Source organism: Orcinus orca, chromosome X (genome assembly GCF_937001465.1).
Source record: "Orcinus orca chromosome X, mOrcOrc1.1, whole genome shotgun sequence".
NCBI lineage: Eukaryota > Metazoa > Chordata > Mammalia > Artiodactyla > Delphinidae > Orcinus > Orcinus orca.
Genome location: NC_064580.1, coordinates 19,209,835 through 19,227,578, shown reverse-complemented (window position 1 = coordinate 19,227,578; position 17,744 = coordinate 19,209,835). Strand labels below are relative to the sequence as shown.

General features: G+C 40.5%; 1 protein-coding gene and 1 pseudogene across 1 annotated transcript; both read right to left on the bottom strand.

The window, feature by feature from the left end:
* Positions 1-8,417: 8,417 nt before the first annotated feature.
* On the bottom strand, positions 8,418-9,466 carry LOC125963103 (E3 ubiquitin-protein ligase Hakai-like; annotated as a pseudogene).
* A 43-nt stretch (positions 9,467-9,509) lies between these two features.
* On the bottom strand, positions 9,510-17,492 carry CBLL2 (Cbl proto-oncogene like 2). The gene is given in 6 exon segments (XM_049704945.1): positions 9,510-9,713; positions 9,715-9,762; positions 9,765-9,964; positions 9,967-10,045; positions 10,787-10,958; positions 17,362-17,492. Coding segments are annotated over 6 exon segments (834 nt in total).
* Between the last annotated feature and the right edge of the window lie 252 nt (positions 17,493-17,744).

The window sequence follows — 17,744 nt, the reverse complement described above, 5'->3', positions numbered from 1 at the left end:
AAAGAAAGCTGGAGTAGCAATACTCATATCAGATAAAATAGACTTTAGGGCTTCCCTGGTGGCGCAGTGGTTGAGAGTCTGCCTGCCGATGCAGGACACACGGGTTTGTGCCCCGGTCCGGGAAGATCCCACATGCCGCAGAGCGGCTGGGCCCGTGAGCCATGGCCGCTAAGCCCGCGCGTCCGGAGCCTGTGCTCCGCAACGGGAGAGGTCACAACAGTGAGAGGCCCATGTACCGGAAAAAAAAAAAAAAAAAAAAAAAGTAGAATCTACAGACCTTGGTAACCAATGAAATATGAGGAAGTGAGGGAGGAGTGTGGAGGACTAAAGGATGAGCGCTAGCGTTCTGGACTGTACGTTGAGTTGGCTAAGGGAACCATTCATCCAGAGAGGAAACACTCCACGAGGAGTCTGCTGGCTGGAGGTGATGATGTATTCGTGGGGATTGAAGTGCCTGGATTATATCCAAGGGAAGTCGGCCAGATAATAGTTGTGAACAGCTATGAGTTGCCAGTATATCAAAGCACAAAATGAAACAATGTTCAAATTAAATAAAGCTGTTTACTTTTAGACTTTTTAAAAATAACAAAAGTAGTTTTAGTTTAATCAGCTACTTTTCATAGAACAGTGCATGACATCCTCCCACTCCTCCCTGGCCTAATAATGTGTGCCCAGCCCCGTTCCAAATCAACAGCATCAGAAAAGAAAAAGGAGAATAGGAAGGGACACTATCACAAACATTATCTGTGATAGGGACTTCCCTGGCGGTCCAGTAGTTAAGAATCCACCTTCCAATGCAGGGGACGCAGGTTCGATCCATGGTGGGGGAGCTAAGATCCCACGTGCCACAGGCTACAGAGCCCGCTCGCCACAACTAGAGAGCCCACAGGCTGCAACTACTGAGCCCATGTGCCACAACTAGAGAGAAGCCCGCGTACCGCAACTAAGACCCAATGCAGCCAAATAAATAAATAAATAAAATTATTTGTGTTAAAATACACCTAGTGATAATTATAGTGACTGAGGTAGGTGCTCTTTCTCAAAGCACCTGTTCTGGAGTTGGCTACTACTTTGCTCCTTCTTCTCTACAAATATACATGGACATGTGGAGATGTTCTATCTTTACCCTCAAGAGAGAACCAGGTTGGTGACTGCAGTGAAACATAGGCAAAGTGTGGAGTCAACTAGAGTTAATGTTTTCAATTTTAAGCAACCACACAGGTATATTACATTAAGAACCTAAGTAATTTATGTACATTGAGCCCTAACTAAAACATATCAAATGCTATTATATGTTAAAATGCAAATAAGTCATGTGGGTTTTAAAAGATAAAAACAAAGTTAACTCTAGCAAATTTAATTTAAATGATTAAGTAATAAAAGACAGAGATTATAGAAAAGGTGGAAACTTGAAAACTATTTTTTTTACAGAGTACCCTATAAATGCACATGCAATATACCAAAAAAAATCAGCTATAGAATTACAGATAATTTTTATTTTTATTTATCCTTTCCTATATTGTGTAACTATTAAATAATAAGCATGTATTGCTTTTTTAAACTAAAGCATTAAAAATGTTAAGGCTATTTTCCCTAATAAAAAATAAAAGCATTTTAAAATACATTTTTAAGTATATTCTGAACTGAAAACCTAAGATCGTGCAGACATCTGTCCCTAAAACAGATGTTTGCCCAACTGCCTCCGTGCTGCCTAAAATGCAGCCAAGTGGCATCCAAAGTGATGTCAGTCTTGGTGACAAACATCGGGCTTATGCAGAGCTGGGGGGCTAACAGCTTGCTCATATGTGACTGCAATATAACAGAGAGAGATGGGAAATTTGGCCTAAACAGGGAAAAGAAAGTTTTAGGACATCAATTTTAAAAAGCCATTTCAGATTGTTGGGAACCATGAAAGGATGGGGTTAAAAGGAGGAGTTTTCTCCAAGGTAGCCCATGCTAACTTGAGCCTCCTGAGATGCAAAGATAAAGAATATGCACCAGGGTGACTATGGCTCTGTATACTCCCTTAGGCTTTTTTTTTTTTTTTTGTATACTCCCTGAATACAGATCTGTCGGCCATAGAGCAGAGAGAAATCATCAAAATAAGAGCAGGCCACCATAGCTCAGCTATTGCACAAATGGCTCCCACGACTTAGGAGATCCCAAGATACCAATTCAGAAGAGAAAATCTGGAATAGGGATTTATGCCGATAAGCACAAGACTTCACATATAGTCCTCAGTAATTTGATCACCAAGACTCTGGAAAACACCAGCTGCATATGTGATATCTGCTTAAGCTAAATCCTCCACAATGTGTCCAATGTTACTACACAGTTTATTGAAGGCTACTCATCCTTATAACTTGGATATTAATGAGAAAACTAGAAATGAATATGTGAAGATAAAACCTGAAATATTTAGTATATTAAATCCTTTCAAAGGTGAGCTCTCCCCATGTCTTAATATCAGATATTTGTAATTCATATTTTTTAAAATACCTTACATTAGAGCAAATTTTACTTGTAAAACTGGACAGTGTGGAATTCTCTGACCACAGGGGGAAAGTGAGGGCAAAAATGGCCAGTCTGAGTTAGCGATCACTGTGCAACAAAGCATCCCAAAACTCAGTGACTTAAAACAATAAGCATTTCTATTATCGCTCACAAAACTACAGGTAATCTGGGCAGTTCCTCTGGCCTCAGATGAGCCCCTGCGTGGGTCTGCAGTCGGGTGTGGGTTGGGATGGTAGCTCCCACATGTTTTGAGGTTGGCTGACTTTAGGCTGGTCTAGTATGGCTTTGAATGGGAAATATGAGCTCTCCTCAGTGTGTTCTCTCATCTTCCAGCAAGGTTGGCCAAGTTTGTTCTCATGGTGACAGAGCTCTGAGAGAGAACAGAAGGACATAAGGTCTCTAGGCTCAGAAATGGCACATCGACACTTCTACCATATTCTATTGGCCAAAGTAAATACAAGCCCAGCCCATATTCAAGGGGGTGAGAAAATAGACCCCATCCCTTGGTAAGAGGAACTGTGAAGACTACAGGAAGGGGTGAAGAATTGATGCCAATTTTGCAATCAGTCTGACACGCATAAACCAAAAAGAAAATCCAAGTCAAATATTAGGGAAAAAGTTAAAACACAGCAAGTGATGGTCAATGAAGTAAGCAATCCATCTCTTTACTAATGCATGATGACCTGATGAAAAAAAAACACCACCAGTTTCATTCATCAGAGGAAAAAGGGTTCTGTATCTCTACTTTATCCCAGCCAAATAGGAACTCCATTTATATCACATTTTTACTAGGTCTGACCTTGAAAGATGCTTAAAATATAATTGAGTTCTTCCCATGGAAATGAAATATATCTATTGACTATTTTTTTAAAGAAAAAAATGTATTATTTTATTCAACATAACGTTGTTGGAATATGAGATGTGCCAAATACTGACACTTTGCAGAATGACTCAGATAAAACTTTGCCAGGAAAATTCCAATACCTGAGGCATTTTTTCCTAAATTATCCTATTAATTACCTACTTCTTCCCCTTCCTTAGTTTTAGAGACACAATCCAAGCAGGCTGTATTTTCCCATCTGTGGTTCCTGAGCCATTTGAAAATCAAGAATAGTTGGATCCAGAGTTAATAATAATAATAATAATAATCTAACAAACAGTATAGCCTGGGCACTGACCAATCAGAACACAGGCTGGCACAGGCTTCTGCTCTGCTGTGAGTCCTACCCCCTCCTCTCTGCTTGCAAGAAGGGATGAAAGATGCCTCCTACTTCACCTCCCAGGAGAGAGACACTTTAATGAGACCCTTGCAATGGCGACATATATGTTCTCTGGAGCATTAGGGACACTCTAGACTGTTGTCTGGGAAATCTAAGTTGCAGGAGACAAGCTGACTAACTTCTCTGACAGCCGAGGAAGAGGGAGCTGACAAGTTTGGGACTGGCCAGCACTGCCAAAGTTTATTAGGGAAAAGAATGTATTTCTCATGGGGCAGGCACTGCCCCTCGCTAGAGGGAGCTACTGCGGAGGTCCTCTTATGTCCTGTTCCAGAGGAGCACCTGGAGGGGTGAATACAACTCAGTGGAGGGAAGCTGTAGGAATTGCCAGATTCTCAGGGGCTGAAGAAGAAATAAGAAACTAACTGGAAAAGAGATGCATTCATCTTCATCAAGGGAACTACAGGGAGAGATCCAGAGCAATGAGAGCTATTCTTACCAACTACAAAAGTGCCTGTGAAAGAAAGAATCAATTCTTAAAACCTGTAGTCAGGCCCAGAAAGCACTAACGCAGTTTCATATAGTACCAATCAAGTAAGATCCTTCCTACTACCCTCTCCTCCCCCAATCCCTTGCACTCCAACTCTGGAGGACCAAGACCTCTACTTAGTGAACTAGGGGAGAAGAAGTAAAAGCAAATGTGGATAAGAAGTTGACCACAACGTTCTCCCCCAACTGCTAGTTTTCCACCAGCCACAGCTGGGGAAGTGGGGAAAGGCCTCGCTCTTTAGTCAGTTCCAAAGTTTGACCATCACATTGGACTGGACATTTTAATTACTGACCACAGGGCTTTCTATCATCTAGGAGTATAGGCAAAAGTCATGAGAGGGCCCCAATTTTCATCTGGGACAAAATAAAATGTAAAAAGCAGGAGGGAATTCCCTGGTGGTCCATTAGTGAAGACTCCACACTTTCATTGCCAAGGGCATGGGTTCGAACCTCAGTGGGGGAACTAAGATCCCACGAGCCATGCTGTGCGGCCAAAAAATAAAAAAGTTAAAATGAAAAAAAACAGCAGGAAACAAAAATTAAATTGTTTTACAATTACGTATCACCCTTTGTCTTCCTCTGATGGACCAGTACAAAAAGCCACCTCTCTTAAGTGACATCCTCATGGAGGAAACAAAAATAAGAAAGCAGTTCATTACATAATAATTAGTGACAGCACCATGAAGAAAAATAGAGCAGGGTGAGGAGATATGATGGAGAGATATTTGGGAGGCGGGGTGCTGCTGTCCACAGAGTAGCAAGGAAGGCATATGAACAGAACATGAGTGAGAAAGCCAGCGTATGAAGATCTGCGGGAAGATGGTCTGGCAGAAAAAACAGTAAGTGCAAACTGCGGAAGCAGGAATGAGCTTGGTGGTCCGAGGATCAAAGAAAAGCCTGTGTGGCTAGAATAGAGGGAATGAGGCAAGAATGGTAAGTCATGAGTTTAGGAAATCCACCAGCAGTCTAATTGTATGCTGTCATGAAGAAGGAATTGGCCCTGAAGTGCAATGCGAAACTATCTGAGGGCCGAGTTCCGTCCTCCAATGGTTACCCTTGTTGCTGTGTGCAGAAAGGATGGTAGGCTGCCAAGAGAATGGAGACTAGTTGAGAGAACGGAGACTAGTGACCAGTGACTAAATTTGTCACGCAGCAACTTCCAAATCATCTAGCATATTTACTGAAAGGACATATTACTAAGCCCCATCCATTCCCCGAACCTACTGAACCAGAATCTTGGGGAAATAAGGTAAAGTCCGGTATTTTTAGCGGATTCTCCAAGAGATTCTCTCCTGCTGTCAGAATCAGGAATCGCTACCCTACATTACGCAGTGGCCATTTTATGAAAACCCACAAAAGAACTTTTGCTCAGTGTCTGGCTTAGGCTCTCTGAAATGTACATGTTTTGATCTTGCCTCTTTGCTTTAAACACATTTCATCCATCATTAACAACTGTGCAGCATTTTCCAGTTCAGTTTTTTTTTGGTTCCAACTTTAACTTGGGCTTGATTTTACTATTTATTCTACCTTCATTTCCCCTTTCCCTGATACTTATTTTTATTTTTTATAAATACTGTTTTTTGGTATTTATGCATCCATTTTATTGTTTTTAAGAATTAAACTGCCATTTCAGCAATCTTCAGAGTACTATAATGCACTGTACATACAGGTAATTTAGACTTGTGCCTATACCAGCTTCAAAGCCTTCTCTGATATACAGTGCAATTCACATCATTTTTTTCCTTAGAGAAAGAAACATTAATTTTGTTATCTTTCTACCCACCACAGTCACTCAAACAATAACTGGATGAGTTCACACCTGATGCCACTTAAAATTTTTGTCTGCTACAACACATTCACCTGATCTGCTTTGCTGCATAACATATATTTCCTAAACCTAACTAAAAATAAATCATTTTTAAGTCTATCTCTTTTAACATGTGTGCATTTTATCATGATACTCATTTTTTTTGTCCAATATATTATTTAAGTGGTTTCATACTACATTCAACCGTAGTGAATTTCAATAAAAGCAGGAGAGCTCATCCAGCATAGACAGTTGAGAAGACTTTAGTGAATTTGACTATTTTCTTATTACAGGAAACAATCGTATTGTATCTTAAGAGAAATATTTTAACAGCTCCTAAAGTCGGGCAGAAAAGGGAATCAAGTTTGGACCCGTCCAAGTACCTACAATAATACGATAGAAGCATTCACCACCACCATCTCACACTACCTCAGTCTGTACTTCTAATAGCAAAGCTTTCTCACTAGAAGTATTAGCACTGGACTCTCAAATTGCCAGGTGTGAAAATCACTTACTTTTTTTTTTAAAGTGTTAATTATTTTAGGCTGGTCAAGGTTAAAATGGCCTCATATTATTTCTAATTTCAGCTCTAAGCTCAGAGATGTGTTTGCATCTGATCAACCAAAATGAGAATTTGTTTTGCTTATATCCAACAGAATAAAATGATAAATTAGCAATAAGTTTGTCCTTTTCCAAAAAGAAATATGTTCTAAATTTATATATTATAAACTATATAATAAATCATATCCACATAATACACATTTCATATTTACATTATGCACCATTTAATGGAAGAAAAACTTCATGAGGGTTTATTCAAATGACGTATAATACACCAAGAATGTCAATTTATATGTATGAATTCTGTATAAAGTGTAAGCGGTCACCTTAGCAGAAACATAACAAGTCCCTATAATTCAAAAATTAATTCTAAAGACACCTTATAACGTGATGAAATTCATATAACTTAGTCATATTCATTCATATAATTTACTTTTCTCTTCTCTAATACAAAGTCATCTGGTAGTCTTCATTTAACTTCATGCTAAAACGTTCCAAGTTTAGAATCTTTACCAATAAAATAAACAGGCAAGAAATAATAGTTTTTTTAAATTTCAGGTTAGAGGGAAAACACTTATCACACAGTAATAAAACCCAAGCAAATGGCGAGCTGGTGACTATATGAATGCCTATCATTAAGATATTATTCAAATTCCTCCATGGCACTTAAACTGTAGTTTAAAACCCAATAAACAAGAAACCATAAGAACAGGACCAAACTCTACTATGAAATCAGGCATTATAATAAACTAAATATTTAGGGCTGAATAGACTTTAAGACAATGAACAGAGTAGCACACACTTCATCTAAATGACACCATTTAAACAGTGCTATAATATACTGTTACTTAAGACTAACCAGTGTGGTGCATTATGTGATTCCAAGCATTCTGAAAAAAAGTAGTAACAAGTAACAACATCCCCACCAGCTTGGAGCCTACAGAATCAATTACTTTGGCCATATCTTTCCAAATGATTTAGTAATGCCTTTTAACATTACAAACATAAATCTATCACAGTACTGGAATTCTGATGCATTTTGGTGCTTCTAGGGCTGCCTAAAAATGAGAAGGCATCCACGCGAAATTCATTATACAGTTATTAAACAATAGCACAAAATCTCAGTGCCTAAAAATGTGAAATAATTCTCTACCATTTAGCTGTCTGGCTTACACTATATTCTAGATTTTTACTTCCAGGATTTTTATTGCACTTTGGGAAATCAGAGGTAAAACATGGTTTTAAAAAAACAGTATGTCAAATCATTACACTGTACACCTTAAATTTATACAGTGCTATATGTCAATTATATCTCAATAAAACTGGAAGGAAAAAAACTGTGACTGTGCTTAAATTCAAATAAAAATAGCATTTTTACAACCATACTGAAATTTAATCCTTTTACACAGGTTAACAAAATATATCACAGAAAAAACCTAAACAAAAACAAAACTTTTGCAAGTGGAGCAATGCAAATTTATTTCAGGAACTCAAATTATAAAAGGTCACCTCTGAGTCAATTTACCACACTAAAGGAACAAAGTGTTTAAAATACAGATATGCTCCACTGAGCCATTTATCCACTCTATAGTATAAAACTTGAAATAAATCCTAAAGCCAAGGTTTAAAATCATTTTAAGAGTCAAGATCCTAAGTGTTTTGCTATCTCTGTAAGAGGTGCTCTTCCTTCCCAAAACACAGTTTAATTGAAAAGTTGACTATATTTAAGGTTTTTGTCCTCACCAGCTCTTCAGTTCAAAATACTATTATCAATGTGAATATGGTCTATATCTTGTCTGATCTGAGCAATGTGATCCAGAAAGTGGGGTTGGGGAAGGTGGACCCTGTGCTGGTGAAGGAGGTGAAAGTCCTTTCGACAGAGGTCACATACCAGGATTTGTTCCATCCCGTTGTATAAACGGAGGGCTCAGAATTTCTTGTTCTTCGGTGAACTGGGATAAAGAGTTAGGATTATGACGGTCAGAAGGGAATTCACTTACAGGTGGACCACCATTATGAGACAGAGGAGATTCCGGCAGAGAAGGATTTATATAGGGTGGCACCAGGGCAATAATACATCCAGGGGAAGAAGGTACTGGTGATGGATCAGAAGTCATGGGTGGAGGTGGCACTTGACTACAAACCAACTGAGGAGTACCTGAATCCTGGAGAGAATATGACATTGGATGGCTTACTGGTGGTGGAGTAGATGGGGGTAGTGCATGTGCCTCTGGAGGCATAATATAAGGGGGCAATACCACTGGCTGACTTTGATATTCAAGATGCTGGTGAGCCGGTGCTGGGGCAGGAGGTGATAGTTCTTTGGCACCAGAATTTGAGTCACCCTGAATAGGGGTGATTACTAAATTGCTGTTTTCCCTTGTTGAAATACTAACGACTTCCTGATGGAGCAAAGGAGGTGGGGTGGCGACAATTCTGCTGGAAGAGCATAAAGATCCTTGCGTGGCTGGTTACTGCGCTTGTGTGATACACACTGCACAGGAGATGGTGACATAATGCTGCGCAACTCTGGTGGAATATGGCTCATATGGTCCTGGTCTAGCAGCATTTCAGGGATTTCAGTTGTTGGTGAAGCAATACGAGGGTGAACTTTTTTTTTTTTTTTTTTTTTGTGGTACGCGGGCCTCTCACTGCCGCGGCCTCTCCCGCCGCGGAGCACAGGCGCCAGACGCGCAGGCTCAGCAGCCATGGCTCACAGGCCCAGCCGCCCCGCAGCACGCGGGATCCTCCCGGACCGGGGCACGAACCCGCGCCCCCTGAATCGGCAGGCGGACTCTCAACCACTGCACCACCAGGGAAGCCCAAGGGTGAACTTTTTTAAGCGGAGCACAGTTAACAAGTTATTTAGCTCTCTTATGGTGGTAGTTGATACGAGCTTCTAACTCTCTTTGAGGCAAATAAGTTTTCCTGCACTCTTGGCCAGCGCTACACATGAAGACAGAACCTCGTGTATGCTCCACAATTCGCAGCACAGGAATACTACAGCCTGGTCATATCTTACCTCCTTTTCTTTCATATAAATTAGCACAGTCATAGCAAAAAAGCATACTTGCACGGAATTATACGCCCATAGATTTTAAAAGGCAAATCACAAATTTGTCACAGAAATGAACTGGTAAATCAAACTTTTCACCTATGATGTTTATCTTAAAGTCCTCCCAAACGCATTCAGGAAATGTTTTCTTTCTTCCCAATAGCTCACCCCCTTTACAGTCATACCGCCCTCCTCCATTACGTTCAAATTCTTTTCCACCAGCAGGCGACCCATTCATAGTCCTTGGAATATGAGACACAGATTGCTTTTACTCACCTGCTTAGAAATGAGCTTTAAAGGAATTCGTCTTCGAACCTCAAGGCCACCGGATGATCCAGAGCTCTGAGCGCGTGGTGGCCCACAGTCAGCGTCAGCAGGATTCGTGTTTGGCTATTCGGCTAGGAAGGAACCCGGGCGCGGAAATCAGAGTCCGCATGCGCGGCACGAGCTTGCCCGAGCTTGCCCGAGCTTGCCCGAGATTCCCCGAGCCCAGGAGGCGAGAGTTAGGTCAGATTAGATCAGATCCCAACCCCGTCTCTGTAGCTTTGACTTCCGAGGGGTTTCTTCTCCTTTTCCCTACCCGACCTCACTACTCGGGTGAGGGAGTCAGACATAGTTTGGACAAGGGGGAAAGAGCTTCACTGTTGAGGTTGCTAAGGCTGCTCTTTATGTGCCATGAAAGTGGCCTTTAACTGTGGAAAAAGAGACTGATGGGAATGGGGAAGGGGAGCGCAGCAGCCGCCAAAAGAATACGTTCCCAGCTTATTAGAGCGCTGCCTTCTGGGGCAGCTTTATTTTTATCCCACTGCATTTTTGTAACCTGCCTTAAATTGCTCAGGTGCGTGTGTGTGTGTGTGTGTGTGTACATATATGTATGTAGTCAGGCATACACACACCTCTAAGATTTCGTCATGATATAATGAATGTAAAATCAACTTTGGAGGAAGGGAGCACTGTATGTATCTTATCAAGGAAAAATCATGTAAAAAGTAGTGAACATGGTAATCTGACAGTGCTAGACATTTGCTGTTCATGCTTAGAGAATGATTTTGGGTATTTAAGCCAAATTTCCCCAGGTCTCACCTTCCCGCAAGTAGAAACTGGACCAGAAAAATAGCAACAAACGGTATTTACTTGGCTCCACCCCACCCATAATTGTGGCTCCTCTGCACCTGACGGCGGGGGGCGGTCTCTCCCGAATGTGTACACATTCACCCTTTTGGCTATGTTGACCGTCAAGTCTCCCCAGAAAACACTAAACAAGAAACACTGATCAAAGTTTTTTAGACTTACTGCAACATAGGAGAATACTACCTTAACAGAGTCTAAATAGTGTCTCAGAAGAGGGATGGCAGGATATTAGGGGCTGGGCTGGGTGATTTTAGGGCAGGTCTTGCAAGGAGAATTACGCAGATTTTATAACATGACACCTAAAGACTGGCAGGCACAGGGAATTGAGAATATTGACATGAGTATTAATGGGAAATATGTTATTCTTGTTAAGTAAACTCTTTTTTTAACATCTTTATTGGAGTATAATTGCTTTACAATGGTGTGTTAGTTTCTGCTTTATAAGAAAGTGAATCTGTTATACATATACATATGTTCCCATATCTCTTCCCTCTTGCATCTCCCTCCCTCCCACCCTCCCTATCCCACCCCTCTAGGTAGTCACAAAGCACCGAGCTGCTCTCCCTGTGCTATGCAGCTGCTTCCCACTAGCTATCTATTTTACGTTTGGTAGTGTATATATGTCCATGCCACACTCTCACTTTGTCCCAGCTTACCCTTCCCCCTCCCCATATCCTCAAGTCCATGCTCTAGTAGGTCTGTGTCTTTATTCCCATCTTACCCCTAGGTTCTTCATGACCTTTTTTTTTTCCCTTAGATTCCATATATATGCGTTAGCATACGGTATTTGTTTTTCTCTTTCTGACTTACTTCACTCTGTATGACAGACTCTAGGTCCATCCACAGCCATAAAAAGAAACGAAAGTAAACTCTTTTGGTTGGCTCACAATGTTATCTTTCAGGAAAAAGTACTTCCTGCAACAAGTAGGTAAGTTTGCTTATTCCCAGAAGTTTTTAACATAACAGAAAACTATCCCCAGTTCAATTATCGTTTTACATGGTGACAGGGAACTATGTTGGTTTCCTTTTCCCTGGCTTGTTGGGGTGTTGCTTCTTGGCTACACCAATGGTGAAAATACAACAATGCCCAGATACCCACCAAAGGTACCAGTGCTCACTAATGCCCAAAGTTAGTGCTGCGCCAGCAAGGAAACAAGGAAACATTGAAGGTGCTGTGTAGTCTAAGAAGATAAATGGACTTCCTTGCCCTCTTTTCTTTCACTCTATTACATGGGCTACAAAGCACTTCAGATTAACACTTGCCAATGTGTTAAAGAGATTTTCCTGAAATTGCTGTTAGTTTTTACTTGCTCTTAATTATTACTCCCCTAGTAAGGACAGAGGCAGTGCTAGCTCATGGTAGCTAGTTTAAATTTGAATATACAATGCCACTCACCTCTGACACTCTCCCCTAGTTCTGGAAATGTTTCAGTATTCCAGCAATGCTGTCTTCTCTTAGGATTCATTCACTCCCAGGAGGCAACTTCATTCCTCATGCAAATAAATTTCTTATGGGCCCATCTCCTGGAGTCTCCTAACCTGCCTAAACTCTAAAGACAACACGCTTTATTCTCTCAAACTAAGCCTCCCATTACATGTTGATTTAAATTTTAGGTAATTTGAAATTTTGTTGGCTTTTAAAAAAAGCAGTACATTTTAATAAGTCAAAGTGGTTCTTATTTACTAAGCCATGGATGTTCTGCCCCTATTGTAAGCAATAAACCAAAATTCTAAGTAAAACCTAAAATTTAGAGCATGAAGGCATATGCAAATGTTCCTGTTTTACAATTACAATGACTTGTTTGCAGGCTCTTTAAGAAGGTTGTGTGTCGGGGTGTGGGTTAGTGGTATGCATATAATTCAAAAACAATAAATATAAAGGGGTAAAAGTCTGTCAAATAAAATATCCAAATCTTATTTTCCCTTCTTCCCTGGAACTAGTGTTCTTCTGTCTAAACTGTGACATTCTCATATGACAGAATGCTGTCCTTACACATAACCCTGGGTGAAAAAAAGCCAGCTCTCTTTCCTAGTTGGCTAAATTTACTTTTGTTGCTCATTAGGTCAACTTCAAAGTGATGAACGAAAGCAGCTCCTGGGTGGAGGTTGTCTAGAAGTTAACAGGACTCAAAAGCTGAGCTTAGAATTTATTTCTAAAATAATTTGAAGTTGACCTAATGAGCAACAACCCTCAGAAGTAGGTTCCGACAGCTCTGCTTGGAGTATTTGCTTGTTTATAGCTGAGAAGCCTGACCTGAATGCCCTTAATAAATATTTTTTGGTGAAATTGTTGATAAGATAAAGGATATTGACCCTCCATTTATCCACATCAGATATGAGAAGCTAACTTTGCCACACTAGAAAAGCTGCCTTTACAAATTGATCCTTATTTAGTGCCCTTAAACAAAAAGTTAAATGGGCTTCCATTCAGCCACCTCCTTCAGGGCATAGAGACTCTGTCCTTCAATCTCACTGCTCTTAAAAGTTGCTAGACTTAAATTCGATTGACAAAAGAGAGATTCAGTGTCTGTCTGCCTGTAACAATGATTGGATATAAAAAGGTTTGAGTTTGGAGATTTAAGAGAAATTGGACCTTTTGAAATTGCTTGGATTCATGGAGTCTTGTTAGAATTCGGCTACCTCAAAAAAATCTAAATGAGGGTGACAATGAAGAATTATGGACTGCACAATGAAGAAGTATCAACGTGCACAATTAATGCTAGGAAACAGGTTGAGACATCTCCGCTTAAGCCACATGCCATCTGGCCCAGAAGCAGTCATTCTACCAGAATGACACCAAAGGTCAGCAGGGGCTCCTGGATTTCATTTCTCCTTTAAGGGAATCTGATCTGTCATTCCTCTGGCTCCTGTGGGCTTTAAATTCACATAATCAACATATCACTGCCAGAGACTTAGTAAGAGCTGAGGCAGTTTAAAGGTGAGTGGAGAATGATCATGTTCCCAAGCCAGATGCCTTCAGTTCTGCAAAGAAATAAAAAGTCCATCTCAGGTTCCAAAAAGTAAGGCAAACTGCCCTGTGTGAAAAAGACTTCGGCTCTTTTCCCATGTGTGCCGGTAGCTATATTTTACATCCTGGGAGGGCCAGCCATTTACAAAAGTTTAGAGCAGTGTTTCTCAAAATGTGGTCCACAGACCCCTAGGGATTCCCAAGGCCCTTTCTGAGGGTCCTGGAGGTCAAAACTATTTCCATAATAATACTAAGATGTTATTTGCTTTTCCACTGTTTGACATTTGTCATGATGATGCAAAAGCAATGGGGGATAAAACTGCTGGCTTCTTAGCACGAAACAAGGCAGTGGTATCAAACTATCCTAGTAGTCACTGTATTTTTTACTGCCACACAGTAAAGAGAAAATGCTAGTTTCACTTAAGAATGTATGTGATGAAGCTCTAAAAAATATTAACTTTATTAAATCTCAACCCTTGAGTACACATCTTTTTCACATTTTTTGTGACAAAATGGAAAGAAAGTACACCGAAGTACTTTGGGGGCATACCAAAGTACAGTGGCTATCTCAAGGAAAAGATTTATGTCATCATCTGAGTTGGAAGGTAAACTATCGGCTTTTTTGTGTGGAACATTATTTTCATGTGAAAGAACAAGTGACAAACTATGACTATTCAAACTTGGGTATGTGGCGGACATTTTCTCAAAACTGAACAGACTTAGCCTGTCAATTCAAGAAAAACAACTGACAGTATTTGTTGCCAATTATAAAATTCAAGCTTTTGAATGAAAATTAGAATTTTGAAAATCTTGTATCTGCCACGATCCTGGCAGCTTCCCAGTACTAAAGACTTATCTGATGAGATCAGTGGTAATTAATAATGAATGTAATTTTTTGAATCTGTATAATGAAATGTGTCAACACTTGGAAGTTCTGCATAACTCAGTGAACCAATATTTTCCAAATGACCAATGGTTGATGTTACAAAATCATACATAATTAAAAGACCCATTTAAAATCAAGACAGGAGTAGATGTTAGTGTAACAGAGTATGAAAACTTCATGGCTGTTTCAGATTGCATATTGCAACTAACCTTTAAGAAACTACCATTTGTAGGGACTTCCCTGGTGGCACAGTAGTTAAGAATCCTCCTGCCAATGCAGGGGACACGGGTTCGAGCCCTGGTCCGGGAAGATCCCATATGCCGCAGAGCAACTACTACTGAGAGCCACAACTACTGAGTCTGCGCCCTAGAGCCTGCAAGCTACAACTACTGAAGCCCGCACACCTAGAGCCTGTGTTCCACAACAAGAGAAGCCACCGCAATGAGAAGCCCGCACACCACAATGAAGAGTAGCCCCCGCTCGCCACAACTAGAGAAAGCCCGCGCACAGCAACGAAGACCCAATGCAACCAAGATAAATAAATAAATTTATAAAAAGAAAAGAAACTACCATTTGTTGAGTTTGGTTTCATTTCAAAGAATATTCACAATTATCTGAAAGGCTATTCTAATACTCCTCCCTTTTCCAACAATACATCTGTATGAACCTAGATTTTCTTCTTTAATTTCACCAAAACCAAATATCACAAAAATTGAACTCAGAAGCAGATGTAAGAATACAGCTGCCTTCTATTAAACTAGATATTAAAGAGATTTGTAAAAATTTAAAACAATGCCACTCTTCTCAGTGACTTTTTTTTCTTTTGGAAAATATATTTTTCATAAGAATGTATAATTTATATTAGTGTGTAATGGCTTATTATTATTTTTAAATAAAATAATAAATATTTTAAGTTTCTCGATATTCCACATAAACAAAGGCTCTTTGAGGTCCTCAATAATATTTAAGAGGGGAAGGGAGTCCTGAGAGTAAAATGTTTAAGAACTGCTTCTCTAGGTGATCTTTAATGCTCTTTCACCTTTCCTCTGAGAGACACTGCCTTCCCCACATTCACTCCCCCAAACTCAGTCCCATCCAAATCAAATTGCCCAGAAGGTCCCAGAACTTCCTCACCTTCAAAATTAACTGACGGTGACAAGGAGAAGGGAAAGAATGATCAGGATCACTTAAACTCCAAGCATTGTGCCATGCACCTAATATATGGTATCTCGTCTAATCCTCACAACAGCCCTGTGAGATAATAATGATGACGTAACCAAATAATGGGGCAGCAGGGCACAGGGGAGCCGATCTTACTGTTAGGGTCAGCAAAACCACATTTTCACTAAGAATCATCTATAGACCAAATAAATAAAAACATCTTACAAATACCACACTACTTATTTTCAAATACATGTGGGTGTTACTATACCCAAAATTCCATTGTAAAGGATCACCAAATGCACAAAAGCTTTGATCATTGTTTTTTTAAAAATTTCAATGAATCAGGACATCAATGTGGGAGATAAAAAATTTTTTGACAATGAAAAGGGAACAACAAAGTGATCCTCGCCTTTGAAAAATATTGAGAATCACTGCATTGTAGCACTATAACTACACTGAATCCACAGCAAAATCCCAACCTTCAGGACAATGCTAAGCTGTTTAGAGTGATATCCTTACCACTAAAAGCCCACTTTTGCCATCAAAGTATTTAAAACTCTAGACAGGGAAGTCAATACACACATATGAAAGGCCAGCTAACAGCCTGGTACCATACAGGGTTGGATGAGGGAAATGGACACGAAGTGCTATAAGAATTCTGGGGACGTAGAGAACTTCTGGCCAAGATGATCTTGGATGAACTAAGACTAGATCTGCATCCTTAAAGACAGAATTTAAATGGGCATAGAAGACAGTGACTAGGGAACCACATGGACAAAGACAGATGTGGAAAGCAGATGTGTTCAAGGGCAATATGCTTGACTCAATCGAGGGCTCACATACGGAAGAGATGGGAGATACAGTTGGGAAAGGGCGTTTAGGACCAAATGTTGAAGGGTCTGGATGGAATACTGAGGAGTATAAACTTATCCCTCGAGGCAATTCAAAATCATCAAATAAAGATATAAAAGAAAGGGAACAGAGCATAGTGTAGGTTGGCAAACTGGGACAGGAGTCAGACAGTCCTATGAGGAAGCAATTCACAGTTCAGGACTGAGGTTGTTCAGGTCTGAGTGGGAAATAGAGACCAAAAGAAACAAGTATGTGGGAGACGCCGAAAGGCCAGAGTTTGGCGACTAACTTAATGGGACTAACTGGCAATGGAGAGGAGGCAAAGGGAAATGACTCCAAGTTTTCAAGCCCAAAAGACTATCGCATGATCCAATTAGGAAGGAACCATTTGGCATGGACCACATCTGCTTCGTCAACATCCTCGTAAGTTTGGCCCTGGTCCACCAGAGGGTCTGAGGCCTATGTTTAGTGACATGGAGGAATTTTGTCTTGGTCTGAAAAGGTAATCAGAACAGTATCCTGAACTCACTACTGATCAATTCTTCAATCGTTTGGGAGATATCCTCCCCTCCCCACCCCATGACAGTTAAGACTTGAATTTTAAGGCTGCAGCTACCCACTCACTACCCCAGCCCACGTCCAGGCTGCTCCCCTCACTGAGCAATCCTGCTGGATTTTCCCTGGGTTTTTGGATCAGCAATACCTTTGGACTTGGCTTTGTTTTTTGAGGATGCTACCTCGGATTGGGGGCCTTGATTTTGTACTGACATCTGGGTTTTCTGATCCATGACTCAATTGTACTCCACAGCTGCGGGTAAGAGGCACCTGCCTTGACTTTCTCTGTTGCTCCCCCGGACTCTGTTTAACTCTACCTTTTCCCCATCGATTGGAGAGCAAGGTCAACTGGGCTTTTTGCATAGCAGGAGGTCCAGTTCTGAAAAGTGCTTGGCAATAGTGAAAAGGAAAGGGATCGAAGAAATAACAAGAAGGAGAAAGACAAGAAAAAGCTAAAGATGAACATTTTCAGTCTGGAGAAGGGG